Source organism: Panthera tigris, chromosome B2 (genome assembly GCF_018350195.1).
Source record: "Panthera tigris isolate Pti1 chromosome B2, P.tigris_Pti1_mat1.1, whole genome shotgun sequence".
Lineage (NCBI taxonomy): Eukaryota > Metazoa > Chordata > Mammalia > Carnivora > Felidae > Panthera > Panthera tigris.
The window spans coordinates 149,148,822-149,164,036 of NC_056664.1; the positions used below are offsets into that span (position 1 = coordinate 149,148,822).

A 15,215-nucleotide genomic window follows, 5' to 3' on the forward strand; every position below is an offset into this window, starting at 1 on the left:
GCGGAGAGATTTCTTTCCATGTGGTAAGAAGATGATGGTTATAGATGATGATGTTGGCACCTTAAGTCACACGAAACAGCTGATGTGTTTGTGTCTTAAGTGGAGGTTTCTGTATATCCACTTAGTTAAATTGCATGGCATAAATTTGGGGAGTTTTTGATAAGAAATCCTGAGAATTGAGAGCTGTCGTTCATTCTAAGACAAGCTTTTGTTTGCTTTGTTGGCCTGTTTCAAATGACATGACAAGAACATTACCCTTTACAAATGAAGTTCTGTACTTTTTCCTTTTGCAGATGGTTCTGACTCCAGGGACAAGCCCAAGCTTTACCGCCTTCAGTTGAGCGTCACTGAGGTCGGGACAGAGAAGTTCGAGGAGAACTCCATCCAGGTGCGCGGGTGGCCCCAGGTCTAGCTCCCTCCGTAGCTCACACTTGGGTGGGCGAGGGCACGTAGCGCAGGGCCTGCCGCACGGCAGCGGATGAAGGAATGGACAGAAAGGAAAGACTTTATCTTCTAACATAAAGAAATGCTCCACTGTGAACAGAGCAGACTGTGAAATGAGGTCCCCTCTCCGTCTCTAGAAACTTGATGTGGTCATCGTGTTCCTCTGAGACTGCTTTTCTCCAGAAGGTGGTGATGACTTCATGGGTCTTTGTCAGGATTAGAGGAGGTGGCCTGTGTGAGAGTCCTCTTGCTGGGACTGATGCCCGTAGCAGTGGGGGCTTCCTGAACGGTAGTTAAAATGTTAGCAGGATGTGGTTCTCAGGTACTTAATGAAAACAGCATGAAGTGTTCTTTAAAGAGGAAGTTCGGGTTCATTACCTGATAGAACTCAGCTGAACCCCGGCAGACCGCCCTTTCTCCTGTGCTGCCCTTTGCCGACTGCAAATGATGGGTCGGGTCCTTAGTGTCCTTTCCTGTTCTAACATCCCTTCCTTCAGCATAGCGGTAAGACAGATAAAGGGTGTGTGATCCTAATGATCTGTACAGATTATTAATTATCTGATAAATGTTTCAGGTGGCCGTGTGCTTTTCAACCCCGTATGTCTTCAGTCAGGTTACCGGATGCTAAAATTAATGTGTTCGGTTTGACGCTATTTTGACAGTGTTCGCGTTTGTACTGTTGGGAGGAAATCCACTCAAAAGTACCAAAACTTCTGTTTTTAAGTACCGTGTCCTTTGTGACGGAAGTTTCTTTGATTTTATCTTAGCTGTTTGGATCAGGAATTCAGCCCCATCACTGTGACCTCACAAACATGGATGGAGTTGTCACCGTGACTCCGAGAAGCATGGACGCCGAGACGTACGTGGAAGGACAGCGCATCTCCGAGACGACCATGCTGCAGAGCGGGATGAAAGTGCAGTTTGGGGCGTCACACGTGTTCAAGTTTGTGGACCCCAGCCAGGACCACGCTGTGGCCAAGAGACCCGTGGATGGAGGCCTGACGGCCAAGGGCCCCAGACAGAAGCCTGGGTAATTCTCTGTCAGCTGTGAGAGTTTCGGGGTGTCTGATCGTGTGAGAAGCGATCAGAATCAGGCGTGCGTTATTACAGGAGGTTTTATTTTTAAACATTGCAAGTGGGGTTTGTTCTTGTTGATTTGGGCTGGTTTTGGAGGAGGAAGAAAGAGGTCTTGACTTTATCTGAACATTGGAAGTTGGGGCTGGTTTTTAAATTATTTTCAGGGTTTGTCTTTTTGGCCGATACTTGACTCTCTCAGGAAGAACTGGTGGTATTCTCCGTGATGGTCCCGTGGAGCTACCACTTTTGTGGCGGTGTTTTTCTGCCCGCGTTAGTGAAACACGTGCGGCATTAGAAGTGTCTCAGCTCCACCTGGTGCCTTTCTGAGGCCTTGCCACGTGGGCCTGTCACCAGAAAACAAAAGTCCTTACTGGCCATCTAGTAAGAGTTCCCGAGTGGGGAGGGAGTAGGACTTCATTAGGTCACTGATCGTTTTTTATAAAGCAGGCGCTCGCTGTCTGGCTACTCTCTTATCCGTTCCGCAGGTTGCTGGGGCACGGGTCTTGGGAAAATAGCCACGTGGCCCTTCGAGCCCAACGGCTCGTGCCGTTGATGGCCACCAGAGAGCCTGCGGTAGGAGCCCTGCTCCAGGAGCGTGCCGGGAACAGGATGTGGGGCCAGGAACAGCGCGGGGCCGCGCTCTGTGCTGCCCGGCCCATTGTTTCCTTCCGGGGCCTGCCTTTGCTCAGCCCGCTGCTCAGAGCTCGCGTTGTGGGCCAGGTGCGAACTTGTAGCTGCTTGGAATTGTCTCTTGCCAGTTTCTCGGCTTTATAAAGCCTACTGTGATGGTGCCTGGTGGGTTATCAGTTCGTCCTGGGTCCTTGTGGAGTCCTGGCCAAGGAAGCGATCAGAGGCAGCTGGTACAAGTAAAGACGTGACGTCTCTCTGCACGCTGACACTTTGGGGATCCTCACACGTGTCCATGTGGGACGTGTCACGGGCTGGTCGCCTCTCACTTTGAGCTCCCAATTGCGACCCAGGACCCACCCCTCGATCTCCGCTCCCAAGGAAGACCAACAAGGGCTTTCCCACTCAAAGTCCATTTCTGCCCGATGCTGTTCCAAGTTTAAGCTGAATGCGTGTCGAACCTCACCCTTCTGTTTTGCCTCTGGGAGGAGCTTTTCTCTTCTTTTTTTAAGGTCTTGTTTATTTATCAGGCACATCCTCCTTTCCTGTCTGTGTCATGACCTATACGCAGCCTCTTTTCTTTAGCACATAGTCATGTTCAGATGGTTTTGTTTCATTTCCTTTCATTTGTCATTATTTTTAATGTTTTCCATTTTAGTCCTCAGCTCTTCTTCAGCTCTGCTGCTTTCTTTCAGCACCAGAGACCTCTCTGCCTGCCTGAGGGTTTTCTTGCCACACTCATTCCAAAGACATGATCGTACGACGCGGGTTCTTCTGGCGTGTTCCATGTTGATTTTCAGCAGTTCCTGCGGTTACCCCCAGCTGTGCTTTGTCCCTGAGTCGCGGGTCCCGTGTCTGCTGGTGGCGGTGGTAGCGGTCTGCATCTGCTGCTGAGCGTGGGCGCACCACCGCCGCGACGTCTTGCCCTGGGACGTCTTGCCCTGGGATGTTTTCCGTGGAGGGAGGGATCACTCCCGGCTGTTCTGCCGTAATGGTCCCTGCTTTGGGGGCCGACAGTCGTCTCCTTGTTGTGTCTCTGGCCGGAAGCAGAGGTCGTGTCAAGGACGTGGCTTAGGTCTCCTAGACAGGAATGTGCTGTGAAATTTTATGTTAATTAGTATTACATCTTTTTCCTATCAACCTGGTGAAACTGCTCACTGGTTGAATCTACCAGCGCTTACGTGTCCATCCATAGATGAGAAAGAAGTGTCATTTCTTTATAAACACATCATTTTGCTCTATTGTGCAACTGTTACACACATTTCTAGATCGATAACCCAGTAACCCAAGTATTTAATGTTTCACAGACGTGTGTATGTGTGTTTGTTAACCGAGGTGTAATCGACATATATTAGTTTCAGGTGCACAGCATTCTGATGCGGTATAAGTGGGCACACAGTCTGGGTAGCGTCCGTCACCAGACCTGCGCACAGTTATTTTACTTGCGATGAGAACTTTTAAGATGAACTCTCTTAGCAACTTGCAGACCTGCAGTACAGTAGTAACTAACTATAGTTTCCATGCCGTACGTCACGTCCCCAGGACTTCTCTTTATTTTATAACTGGAAGTTTCTACCTTTTACCCACAGCCTCCCAGCCTCTGCCTTTGGCAACTGCCAGTCTGTTCTGTGTCTATGAGCTTTTGTTTTTGTTTTCATCTTTTTACATTCCACGTATAAGCGAGATATATGGTACTTGTTTTTCTCCGTCTGGCTTATTTTACTTAGTACAGTGCTCTTAGGGTCCATCCCTGTTGTGGCACGTGGCAAGCTGCTTTCTTCTGGCTGAGTAATACTCCTGTGTGTGTGTGTGTGTACGTACGTACGTACGTACGTACATGTACACACACCGCGACTTTATTCATTTATCTGTCACGGGACCCTTAGGTTGCTTTTATATCTCAGCTGTAAATTATGCTGCAGTGAGCCTAGGATGTAGATCTGCCTTTTCAAGTCCACGTTTCCATTTTCTTCAGATAAATACCCAGCAGTGGAATTGCTGGGTCATATGGTGCTTGTGTTTTTCATTTTTGAGGAACTCCGTACTGTTTCCCGCAGTGCTGCACAAATTTACGTTCCCACCAACACTGCGCACTGGTTTCCTCTTCTCCACATTCTCGCCAACACCTGGTATTTCCCTCCTATGACTCTTGTTAATGTTTTCAGTAATAGCTATTCTAACTGGGTGAGATGACCTCTCATTGTGGTTTTTTTTCTTGTTTTAATGTTTGTTTTTGAGAGAGAGACAGACTGTGTGTGAGCAGGGGAGGGGACAGAGAGAGGGAGACACAGAATCTGAAGCAGCTCCAGGCTCCGAGCTGTCAGCACAGAGCCCGACGCGGGTCTCAAACTCATGGACCGCGAGATCATGACCTGAGCCGAAGTCGGATGCTTAACCGACTGTGCCCCTAGGGTAGCACAATTTGATGTTGATGGCCAGCGTGGGAATTTTATTCATTCATCTATTCACTTATGTATTTATCTAGTCTGTATTCATTGAGCACCAGTGTCATGTGTCATTGTGCTCTGAGTGCTGACGTGATCAAGACCTGGTTCTTGCCCTCACAGGTCATACTGAGATAATGTCATCAAAGTCATGAATGAAGTCACTTTGTAATCGTTTAGTGTATCCAGAATGTAATACAGCTGAGTCCATGTTAAATTTTAGTTTTGTCAGCTTTGGTGAAAAAATAATGAGCTTTGCATGGTGTTAAATGAATTTGTTGTTCTAGAATAATTACAGGTGGAGTCAAGAAAGCTTTGGCTATATTTATGTCGATAAGAGGGAGTCAGGGATGGGTAAGGTGTATATGTAGCTTTGAGAGATGACAGAGGGAGGTGAACTATCATACTTCTTTTTTGCATTACCAGAGACAGAATAGCTAAACTGAATTTCCCATTCAAACCATTAGAAACCAGGAGAACAGTTTCTATGTTTTGTAAATATCTTAGTGACACAGGATAGATGAGAAGATGTAACTTTTAGTAAACGCTTGTACTTTCTCAAGTTCCTATTTTAAAGTGATGATATTTTGTAGTTTTTTTAATGTTTATGTTTTGAGTGTGTGTGCCCACACTAGTGGGGGAGGGGCAGAGAGAGAGAGAAAATCCCAAGCAGGCTCCACGCTGTCAGCATAGAGCCCGACCTGGGGCTTGAACTCATGAAGGTGGAGATCATTACCTGAGCCAAAACCAAGAGTCGGATGCTCAACCGACTTGAGCCCCACAGGCACCCTTTTATTTTGCATTTCAAGATGATTTTCTTTTCTTTCTTTCTTTCTTTCTTTTTTTTTTTTTTTTTTTTTTTTTAACGTTTGTTTATTTTTGAGAGAGACAGAGACAGAGCATGACTAGGTCAGGAGCAGAGAGAGAGGTAGACACAGAATCCGAAGCAGGCTCCAGGCTCTGGGCTGTCAGCACAGAGCCCGACGGGGGCTCGAACCCACGAACCGTGAGATCATGACCCGAATGGAAGTCGGGTGCTCAACCCACTGAGCCACCCAGGTGCCCCCCAGATGATCTTATTTTCTTAGTGATGAGGTAGAGGAGGAATTTGTATCAGATTTTCTAATTCGAAGAATTGTTTTGAGTTTCCTCATCTCTTTGCGGTTTCATTCTATAGATTGGGCTTAAACATGAGTTTAAAGTTACCACAGTGCTGTGAAACTAGACCCTTGTCTTTCAAATACTGTAACAAAAGAGGTTATCATTCTCTTTGACTGTCTTGTGCAGAAGTCCCGGAAATGTAGGCACTAACCCATCTTGTCGGTTTCCAGATGTTTTTAGGGCTCTTTGTTTTCCTTTTATTGGGCCTCTCTCTTGGGCTGGGATTAATGGATTGTATTTACCCTCATTATTGAGTAGGACTTAAAATTTTTTTTTTTTAAACGTGTATTTATTTTGAGAGAGAGAGCTTGAGCACATGAGGAGGGGAGGGGCAGAGAGAGAGGCTTCACGCTGTCGGCACGGAGCCTGCAGTGGGGCTCTCAGTACCGTGAACTGTGACCTGAGCCACAATCAAGAGTTGGACACCTGACCGACTGAACCACCCAGGTGCCTCCCCATTTCTGTATCGTGGCCCAAGTGGTGGTATCCGTGAGCTTTTCAGCTCTCATCAGATTGGCTTTCAGAGGAAGGCAGTTTAGTGCCTGTGCCGTCTTCTCCTGAGGTCAGTGTCGCTTTCCCTGTGTTGACAGACGGGCTCGTGGCGCCACAGACTGGGCACTTCATTTATGTGCCATTATGTGATGAAGCGGCTTGCTTGTTTCTTGGACGGTTCTTTCCAATTTATTGTTACTAAAATATAGTTTTAAAAGCATCCTGAGAGTATTCAGTATAGAGCAGTAAGAAAAGTTCATAAAGTTTTAACAGCGTTTTCATTCTGTGACTTTATATGCTGAAAATAAAGTGGCGTCTTGATCTTTGAGTTGGGATATTTAGCCGTTCCTTTTGTGTTAAGAAAAACGATGCCTTTTCATTTGAGAATTGTTAATTCAGTGTCTTTCTTTTTTTACCCTGGCAGAATTGTTCAGGAGACAACTTTCGATTTGGGGGGAGATGTTCACAGCGGGGCAGCGCTGCCAGCGAGCAAGGTGGGTACTTTACGTTGCCTGTAGCAGGGAGTTTGTGTAGCATTCTGGAACATTCTGGACCCCGTGGCCAAAGCGTTGGGAGTATGCTCCTGGAGCTCTTGCGAAAGCCGACTTCACAGTGGCTTCTGACCGTGGCTTGCTGTCCTGATCTGTGCTGTCTCCTGGCGCCACACCAAAGGCCGCGGGTGGCGAGCTGGGCTGTGTCCTCTGAGCGGGGGGCCCAGGCTTATCCCCTGTGGAACCAGCCCTTCTCCGTCAGGTGACCGCTGGAGACCGTGGACTTCCCCTCTCCTCTACCTGCCAGCTTACCTTCTCGGGGACCTTGCCCCCACAGTTGTCCTGTATCTCCGCGTGATGGGGGATCTGTGTCCTCGTTCTGGTTATCTATATCGCTCAGTAACAAACCACCCCAACCTAACTGACCAAGGACGCACAGCACCCGTTTTACTTGTGCACAGCTGTGCCATGTGGTTTGGACTCGCCCGGGCTGTTCGTTGGCCGGTCTTGCTGGGGGTTCCTCGAGTTGCTGCATTCGGCTGCTAGTGGGCGATGAGGTGGCCCGGCTGTGCCGGGACGCAGGTGGCCGGGCCCCCCTTTCCACGTGTTCTCCTGTTTTCTCCCTGGGACAGCTTGCTCGTCTCTCCACAGGGGTGGCCAGACGTTTGGGTGTCTCACAAGAATCGTGGAACTGACCGGCCTGCTTAGGCTTGGGCCTGGGGTGGCACACAGCACCCACTTCCTTCGCCTTCCGGAAGGGGCCGCCGAGGCTGTGGTTCGTTGAGGCCACGGCACAGCCGCCGCCATGCGGACACGCTGCTCCGTCTCCTGTTCTAACAACTGTACCGTGCGCTCCAGCCCTTGCCCAGCTTTCTGCTTCTCTTTCCAGCACGATTTCTTGAGGAAACAATCTGCGGTCCGCTCCCCGTTACTCCGTCTCCTCCCCTCGGCTCCCGTTGGCTCCTGCTGTCGGAGGGACCGTGTGTGTCCCGGTCTCTGATGGCCTCCGCACGGCTGAGTCCGTGGCCTGTGTCTCCTCTGTCTAACCTGGGCCCCTACTGCATACTGGGGGCGCTGCCTGACTTCGGCCCCCAGGGCGTCGTTCTCCTGGTTTCTCCCCCATCGGTGCTCAGTCCTCCTCTGGCTCATCTGCCCATGCCTCCTCCTTCCCCGTCCCCTCCACTTGGCCTCAAAACTCGGTTTCAGACCCAAGGCCCCTTCTCTCCTGTCTGTACTTGTTCCCTAGGTGATCTTAGGCCGTTGGTAGTTAAAATACACGGATGTGTTCATTACCCTTGACTGTATCCTTGGCCCCGACCTCTCCGGACCCCAGAAGCTTGCTTGACGTGGCCATGGTGATGTCTGACACGTGTTTCGCACGCACCACAGCTAGAGCAGGGCTGGGCTCTCTTGAGCCTCCTCGCCCTTCCCCGTCAGTAAGTGGTACCCTCGTCCGTGGTATCGTTCCAGCAGAAGCCCGTCACTGCTTGTCCTCGCTTCCTTCTCAGCCTTCAGTGTCGGCGTGTTCCGTTTGCGTTGGACCGGAGTAGTCCGCAGCTACCTGCCTCTCCCCGTCGCTGCTTCTGTGGGTGACACTGGCTGCAGTCGTCACACGGCAGAAATGCCGCATGGCCTCCGAGTTGGCCTTTCTGCTGCTGCCCTGGCTCGTCACTCTTCTCCCCACGGCCAGGCTCGTGTTCTGAACATACGACTTAGAGCCCGTTACCGCCCGGCTCTCCAAGCCCCCAGTGGCTTCTCATCCCAAATGTCACACACTTCCCTCTGGCTCACACAGCTCCTTCGGCCCCGGCCACCTCCCCTCTCGACCTGGCCTGTGCACAGAACACGCGCCTCCTTCCCATCCGGGCACTGGGGCCAGTTTGTTCTTCCTCGACTGTCCTTCCTGCTGGTTTTCGTGCAGCCGGCTCCTTTCTGCTCATTCCTCCTTGAAATCTTCTTGAGCGTCCAGGCATAGTTCATGCTTGGTTCATAGTTCATAGTTACAGCGCCTTATTTTAAATTCTCTGTGCCAGCTGATGCTTGCCTTGTTTGTTGACTTGGTGGAGGTAAGGGTCCCACTCGGTATGTTCACTGCTGTTCTTCTCGTGGTGAGAAGGTGCCTGGGGCACTGGAGCTGCAGCAGAGACCCCTCTGAGAAGTACGTGAGCAGGTACTCTTGGAACCAGATGCAGCTGTCTTCATAAAAAGTTTAGTTTCTTATAAAAATGTATGCTCGAAACAGAAAACTCAGCAAAATGAGGAAAAAAATGAAAATCATTCATCTGCAGTTGATAGTTGACTGTTGATAATATTTTCGTGGATCCTCTTCTAATCTCTTTCTGTTGTAGATGTGTTCATTTATACATTTAAAAATAATGAGGGGTGCCTGGGTGGCCCAGTCAGTTAAGTGTCCGACTTCGGCTCGGGTCATGATCTTACGGTTCGTGGGTTCGAGCCCCGTGTTGGGCTCTGCCTGACTGCCCAGAGCCTGGAGCCTGCTTCGGATTCCGTGTCTCCCTCTCTCTCTGCCCCTGCCCCGCTCGCACTCTCTTTCCCAAAAATAAACATTAAAAATAAAATGAAAAAAAATAAGTATCTGCACACATCCACACCTTTCTGTCCTGCTTCCTTTGGCTATTATTTTGTAAGCCTTTTATTTGAAAACAACCTAAAATTGTTTTATAATATGTTAGCTTATAAACGTACCATAATTTACTTACCCATTGCCTCCTTATCCATTTATAACAGTTTTTTGTAGTCTGTGCTGCCATCCTGGCCAAGGAATTTTATTTTTATAAGCGTATTTTATGAAAGTATTTATTGTGTATGAATGCATGTATTTACAAACGTGATTGCCAGGACACCCTGGACTGGTGAACATTTTAAACAGCCTAACAAAGGATTAGTTCAGTGAACTTTGGTAAACAGACAGCTGTTACGCAGCCATTACAGTTCTGTGACATAAAAATACCATCCGATGTTTACAACACATGAAAAGGAGTATTTTTTGTGAAGGGGGTTGTATAACCTCCTTTATGGAAAATATGAAAAACTGTAAAGATACGGCCCAAAGTTACTCTCTAGTTGATAAGAATGGCTTCTGTTGTCAAGCTCAATTTCTACAATAAACAGATGTAGTGAGAAATCTCACATAACATTTTTGCTACGGTGAATTTCTTTGTATAAGTAGAATGATGCTGTTCCTGTTGTTTGCTTAATAACCCGGGTAGCTTTTCCCTCTGCCACAGGGTGGTTAGGGACGTGCCCTCCTTCGAAGGACTGAAGTGTACTGTATCGGGCCCCTGTATTGTGTTCTTTCTCTCCTGATGAAGGGCAAGAACCAAACCAGCCTCTGTCCTGAGTTCTTCATTGGGTGTTGAGCCGTCATGAGCAGATTTTTGAATCCTTTCCTTACAAGTAAAAGAAGGACCCTGACTTTTCAGAGTGGACACACGCTCAGCTCTGTTCTGATTTGAGAGAGCGTTTGGGAGGAGTCGCTCCCGTCCCTGCCCGTTTTGAAGAGCCCCGTTTACACGCACCACCTCCGCACGCCTGTGTGTTAGAGCCCGCCTTTAGCTCTTTGAACAGGAAAGCAGCTGTGTGGTTTGTTCTTTCGGTGACCGTGTTCTCGGGCGTGCGTCTGTGCACCTGACGTCCTCGGCGCGGCCGTGCCCTTTTCTGCTCCCTGCTCTTCTCCGGCATCTCTGTCTCGCCTCCCCCTGACGGGCAGCCTGGCATCAGCTGTTCCCCTGCAGCAGTCTGCGTGAGCGTGGCTGGCTTGCACGCTGTCTGTAAACGCTCCGTGTTTTCTCTCGGCTTAGAGCGCCACCAGGCTGGACAGCGACAGGGCACCGCCTGCCCCCGGCACGGCCGAGCGCGGGACAGTGAAGCCGATGCTGAGACTGGAGCAGCAGGACTGCCGCCGGCAAGAAAACAGGTAGCGCGCGGTTCCTGTGCAGTCGGACGGGTGGGACTCGGACGGGTTGGGGGGGGGGGTTGGGGACCAGTGGGACTCGGGGGGAGGGTTGGGGGATGGCCGAGCGACTGCTGAGGGTTTGGCTGATGTTTTGAGAATGTTAGCGTTGTTGTAAAGAGGATTTTCTGTCCGTGTTGCCGAACCGGAAGAAAAGGCATCGTCAGCAGCTGTGTGTGTCCCTTGCTTCTGTGCCAGGTGCCGTCTGCCCAGGTGAAGCAGGAGGCACTCTGAATTAAAAATGCTTCTATTTTAAACGTGCTAGTCTATAAAAACAAGGAGAAGGGAAGTTTTTACAGGAGTTTGATATTTGATCATTTGTATATTAAGACACCCTACAACCGGCCATTTCACCTGTTTGTAGATGAAATCCTTACGTGTTCAAATACACATGTTAAAAGCCAAAAACGATTTTAAGTGGAGTTAAGAATTCTGAGTGCCACGTTACCACGTCTCCCGCTCTGACGTGGCACGTCTTCCTGCCAAGGTGGATAGGGATGAATATTGTCTCCTGTCCTCGTTCTTGAAGAGAGAAGTTCTGTCTGCCTTTTGTTATTTCCTTTTCTTAGGATTTTTAAGTACACGTTACCTTAATTAGAATTCTACTTTCTTGCGATTTCTAAAATTGTTTAAATGTCGAAAAGTAATGTCAGTGCCTCAGATAACCAGTGAGGAGTTCAAGTGCTGGTGAGCCGGAGCCGCAGAGCGCTTCGGCAGAGGCATCTACACGGACGCAGCGGCTGGAAGACCACTCCTGTGTCCTCGTACCATGCGGGCTGGTGTCAGCAGGGGGACCGAGGCGCCCACCAAAAATCCGTTCAAAGTTTTCATGAAGCCGCTCTAACTCTTCTCTTTCAGATCCGATACCTGAGGCCCATGTCTGGCCCAAGGTCACTTACCAATTTGGTGACAGGCAGCTGATTTGGTTCTTTAATCTTCTGCCTTCCAGTAGAGGGCGCTGTGTGTTATAAGACTTTAATACCACTCATCACAGTAATGCGATTTCTAGGTTCCTGTGGAAATCTCAGGTTTTTACCTTGTTTTTATTGTGGGCTTTTCGTTACGAGAATTTTGTTGATTGTGAATGTTTTTAGATGTAGTAATAAGTCTCCTTTCTGTGTGCTTGTTTCTGGTGGCGTATTCTAGAATAAGATGTTTAGCACTGTAAACTATATTAATACGGTGTCAGAGGAGTCAGATGATGGCCAGTTGCGTGTTAGAATTTATCTTATCCTGCCAGCAAAGATTTCACTAAAGGTTTTATTTGACCTATAAATACGTATTATTTGGTTGGTGCTACAGCGTGATGGAAACATGATTCTTCTGCTTCCAGTCTTTGTATTTCCATCTCCAGTGTGGGCATAAGCAACACTTCATTGGTCTGTTCATAAAAACCGAAGTTACTTTAATAAATATGTTTAAAAACACTAGTTTTAGTCAAGGAAAAAATCTTTTTGAATAATGGGGTTCTTTAAATTACCACTGACACGTTTACTTTTTCAGTGAGATTTTATGTTCCTTATTTTTACCAGATTTCTCAAATGGATGAAACAGACAAGTGAGGTTCACCCAGTTTACTGTTGGACTAATGAACTGAAAGATCTCTGCAGTTTTAGCTGTCTGTATGTGTGGCAGTTAACAGACTTGGTAACATAGTTGAGCATACAAATTCTGTCTGAAGAGCTTTTTTGTACCTGCATTGTCGAGTTACATCCAAATCCCAGATCACAGACCAGATGAGAAGTTTTGAAGCACGTAATTTGTGGAAAAGAATCTTGTTTTTCCTTCTAGTGATTCTGATAGTCCGGGGTAATGGCGTTGGATTTTCTCCCGGTCGAGGCCTCAGTGCGCAGGGGCGGGAGGGGAGCACGGGCCCGCGGGAAGGAGCCACTTGCGTCTGTGGTCGTGGAGACCTGCAGCCACCACACATTCTTTCCCTCTTCTCTTCATTTTTGAAGAAGTTGTTACGTCCAGGGTAAATGCGTGAGCGGTTGCTGCTGAAAATGTCCTTTCAGTCCCTCACAGGTTCTTAAATATCAACGGCGATGTTGATGCTCCGCTTCAGCAAATGTGACGCTTCATGTGAATATTGACCTCCCTGTTGTTTGATCCGTATTTACCTCAATAGTTGTCTCCCTCCCGGTCTAAGTCCTCATAGCCTCACTCTTTACCCTTCAGTCAAGTTTGTGGAAAGACGCAACACGGTTCATCGCTTTTACTGTCAGTTTCCTTCATCTAGTCGAGGACAGATTTTCGGAAGATTTACCCTGATCATCTCTGTTAAAGCTGAGCTAAAATGCTAAAGGTTTAAACTCTTAAGGAACCCGATCACTTGCCAGCTCGTTAGGGCAGCGGGACTTACCTGTGTTCTACACAAAATGTAGTTAGTAGCAGACTAACTTAGAGTAATAATTAAATTGCTTGAGATTCGAATCCCGTGTCTGCGCGAAAGAACAACTAAACTGAACGCCGTGGAGAACAGTGTAACTACAGCAGTGAGGAGATCTCAATCGGATTGGTAACTATTCGTCTCACACATTGTAGAAATTCCGTGCTTATTAATGGCTTTCAGACGTTGTTTGACCAATATGCGACACAGAATCAAATTTTACATCGTGTGCTGGTGGACACTTAACCTCCATATGCATATATTCATACTGAAAGGAGACTTTCACAGGACCGTGAACCTTTGATCCTACCCGTGGGGACAGAGTGACCCACCATTTGAAGAACTCTTAGAGAAACAGAAATGTACCTAACCTTTGAATCACTTTGATCAGGATGCCTGGAAACACATAAACATTAGTGCTAATTCTTACAAGGGTTACAAATTCTAGTTGCTCTTGGTTTCTATATCTTGGCAATTCCTTGTGTTTGTAGTGTCAGGCTAGATGATGAAAAGTGGAATTTATGTGACTTTAAAAAAAAAATGTGAGTAGGAGGCCTTTTTTTTTTTTTTTTTTTTTTAAAGGTGTGCTTCACTGTGAGCTTGAGACATACATGCTAATACTGAGCGACCGAAGGGGTCTGTAGGAATCGTCTTGGGTAACCTTTATCAGAAGAGAAGGGCAGCGTCTGGCTCTTAGCAACTTGTTCTCCTTTGTAAGAGCTCAGTTTCAAGCTCACCGTGGTTTAGTTTTCCTTTGTGTCTCCCAGCAGCGTCTTTGCATTGTTACTCGAGCCGTTGCCGTGGCAGGTGCGCGGCAGCCTGGTCACCCCGCTGTGCGCAGTCTTCATGCATAATAGAGAATCGTGGTCGGGTCTGTTCTCTCGGTGGAAGCAGATACTGCAAGGAACCGACCTCTGTGAGGTGTAGGGATAGGATCACTCCCAGTACGCTCATCTGCATGTTTGAATGGTTTCCATGTGAAAACAAGTCATCGGGCTCTTTATTATGTGTACGAACTGTGTAGAGATTTTGAAAATAGTTGCAGAAACACGCATAGGTTGACTGTCAGTAGCCATGTGATCTGATGTTAAGAGGCGGCCTCTTTCTTTTTTCAGAACTCAGGATGCTCTTGGGCCTGAACTCATACTGCCTGCAAGCATTGAATTCAGGGAAAGTTGTGAGTAATTTCAGATTCCATTGTTAGTGAATTATTTCTTGTTCCATTTTTCTCCATCTGATTTTCATGGGTTTTTTTTTTTGTTCTTTTTTTTCTTTTTCTTCTTTTTTGAAATCTTTTCACAGCTGAAGATTCATTTTTATCTGCCATTATAAATTATACTAATAGCTCTACAGTCCATTTTAAGTTGTCACCTACATATGTATTATATATGGCATGTCGGTATGTATTGTCGAGCCAGTACAGACCCGATGTCAGTCCTACAGAGCGTACTCACAAAGTGATTGCCATAGTCAACAAGATGGTGAGCATGATGGAGGGGGTGATTCAGGTAAGCGCCAGCACGCCGGGCCCCGCTGCTTCAGTGCGCGTGCTTCTTGTTCGCATGTGTCGGCGAAGCCAGTCCTGCCATGTCTCCGTGTGCTTACGTGTTCGACTTTGAGAGGCTTTTCTGAAACGAAAGCTATTAGAAGTAGCACCGAAAATTGTAGAGCTTGAAAAGTTGAAAAGGAACGTAAACGTCTATTTTTTTCTACAAGTGTTAGAATAAGGGAAAGTAAACTACGTGGTAACGTGACGAGCATATGGTAACAATCCTTAAAAGTGCAATAGTTGTGAGAAAGTACTGACGCTTGTGGGTTTTCTTAGACTTAAAAAATACTTTGTTGAGATGAATTTCACGTGAAGGTAAAACTACCCATTTTAAAGCGACTAATTCAGTAGAATTTAGGTCGTTCAGTGTTGTGCGGCCGCCCCTTCTGATTCCAGAACTTCTCTGTCAACCACCCCGATTCCTGTCCGCCCATTCAGCTGCTTCCCTCATAACCTCCCCCGCCCACAATCGTGTAAGGGCTCTACAGAGGCATTTGCCCTTTTTATAAGGAGCGTATGACGCTGGTGGGAACTCTCTGGGTTTTTCGATAGCACTTGGGTAGGTGTG

The 15,215-nt window shown here is 47.6% G+C and overlaps 1 protein-coding gene across 1 annotated transcript in view; it reads left to right on the plus strand.

Annotated features, from left to right (window-relative positions):
* Positions 1–15,215, plus strand: part of AFDN (afadin, adherens junction formation factor) — a 139,040-nt gene that overhangs the window by 65,709 nt on the left and 58,116 nt on the right. The window contains 6 exon segments of the mRNA XM_042987541.1: positions 294–388; positions 1,212–1,474; positions 6,670–6,739; positions 10,558–10,673; positions 14,214–14,275; positions 14,401–14,606. Coding sequence (XP_042843475.1) covers positions 294–388; positions 1,212–1,474; positions 6,670–6,739; positions 10,558–10,673; positions 14,214–14,275; positions 14,401–14,606 — 812 coding nt within the window.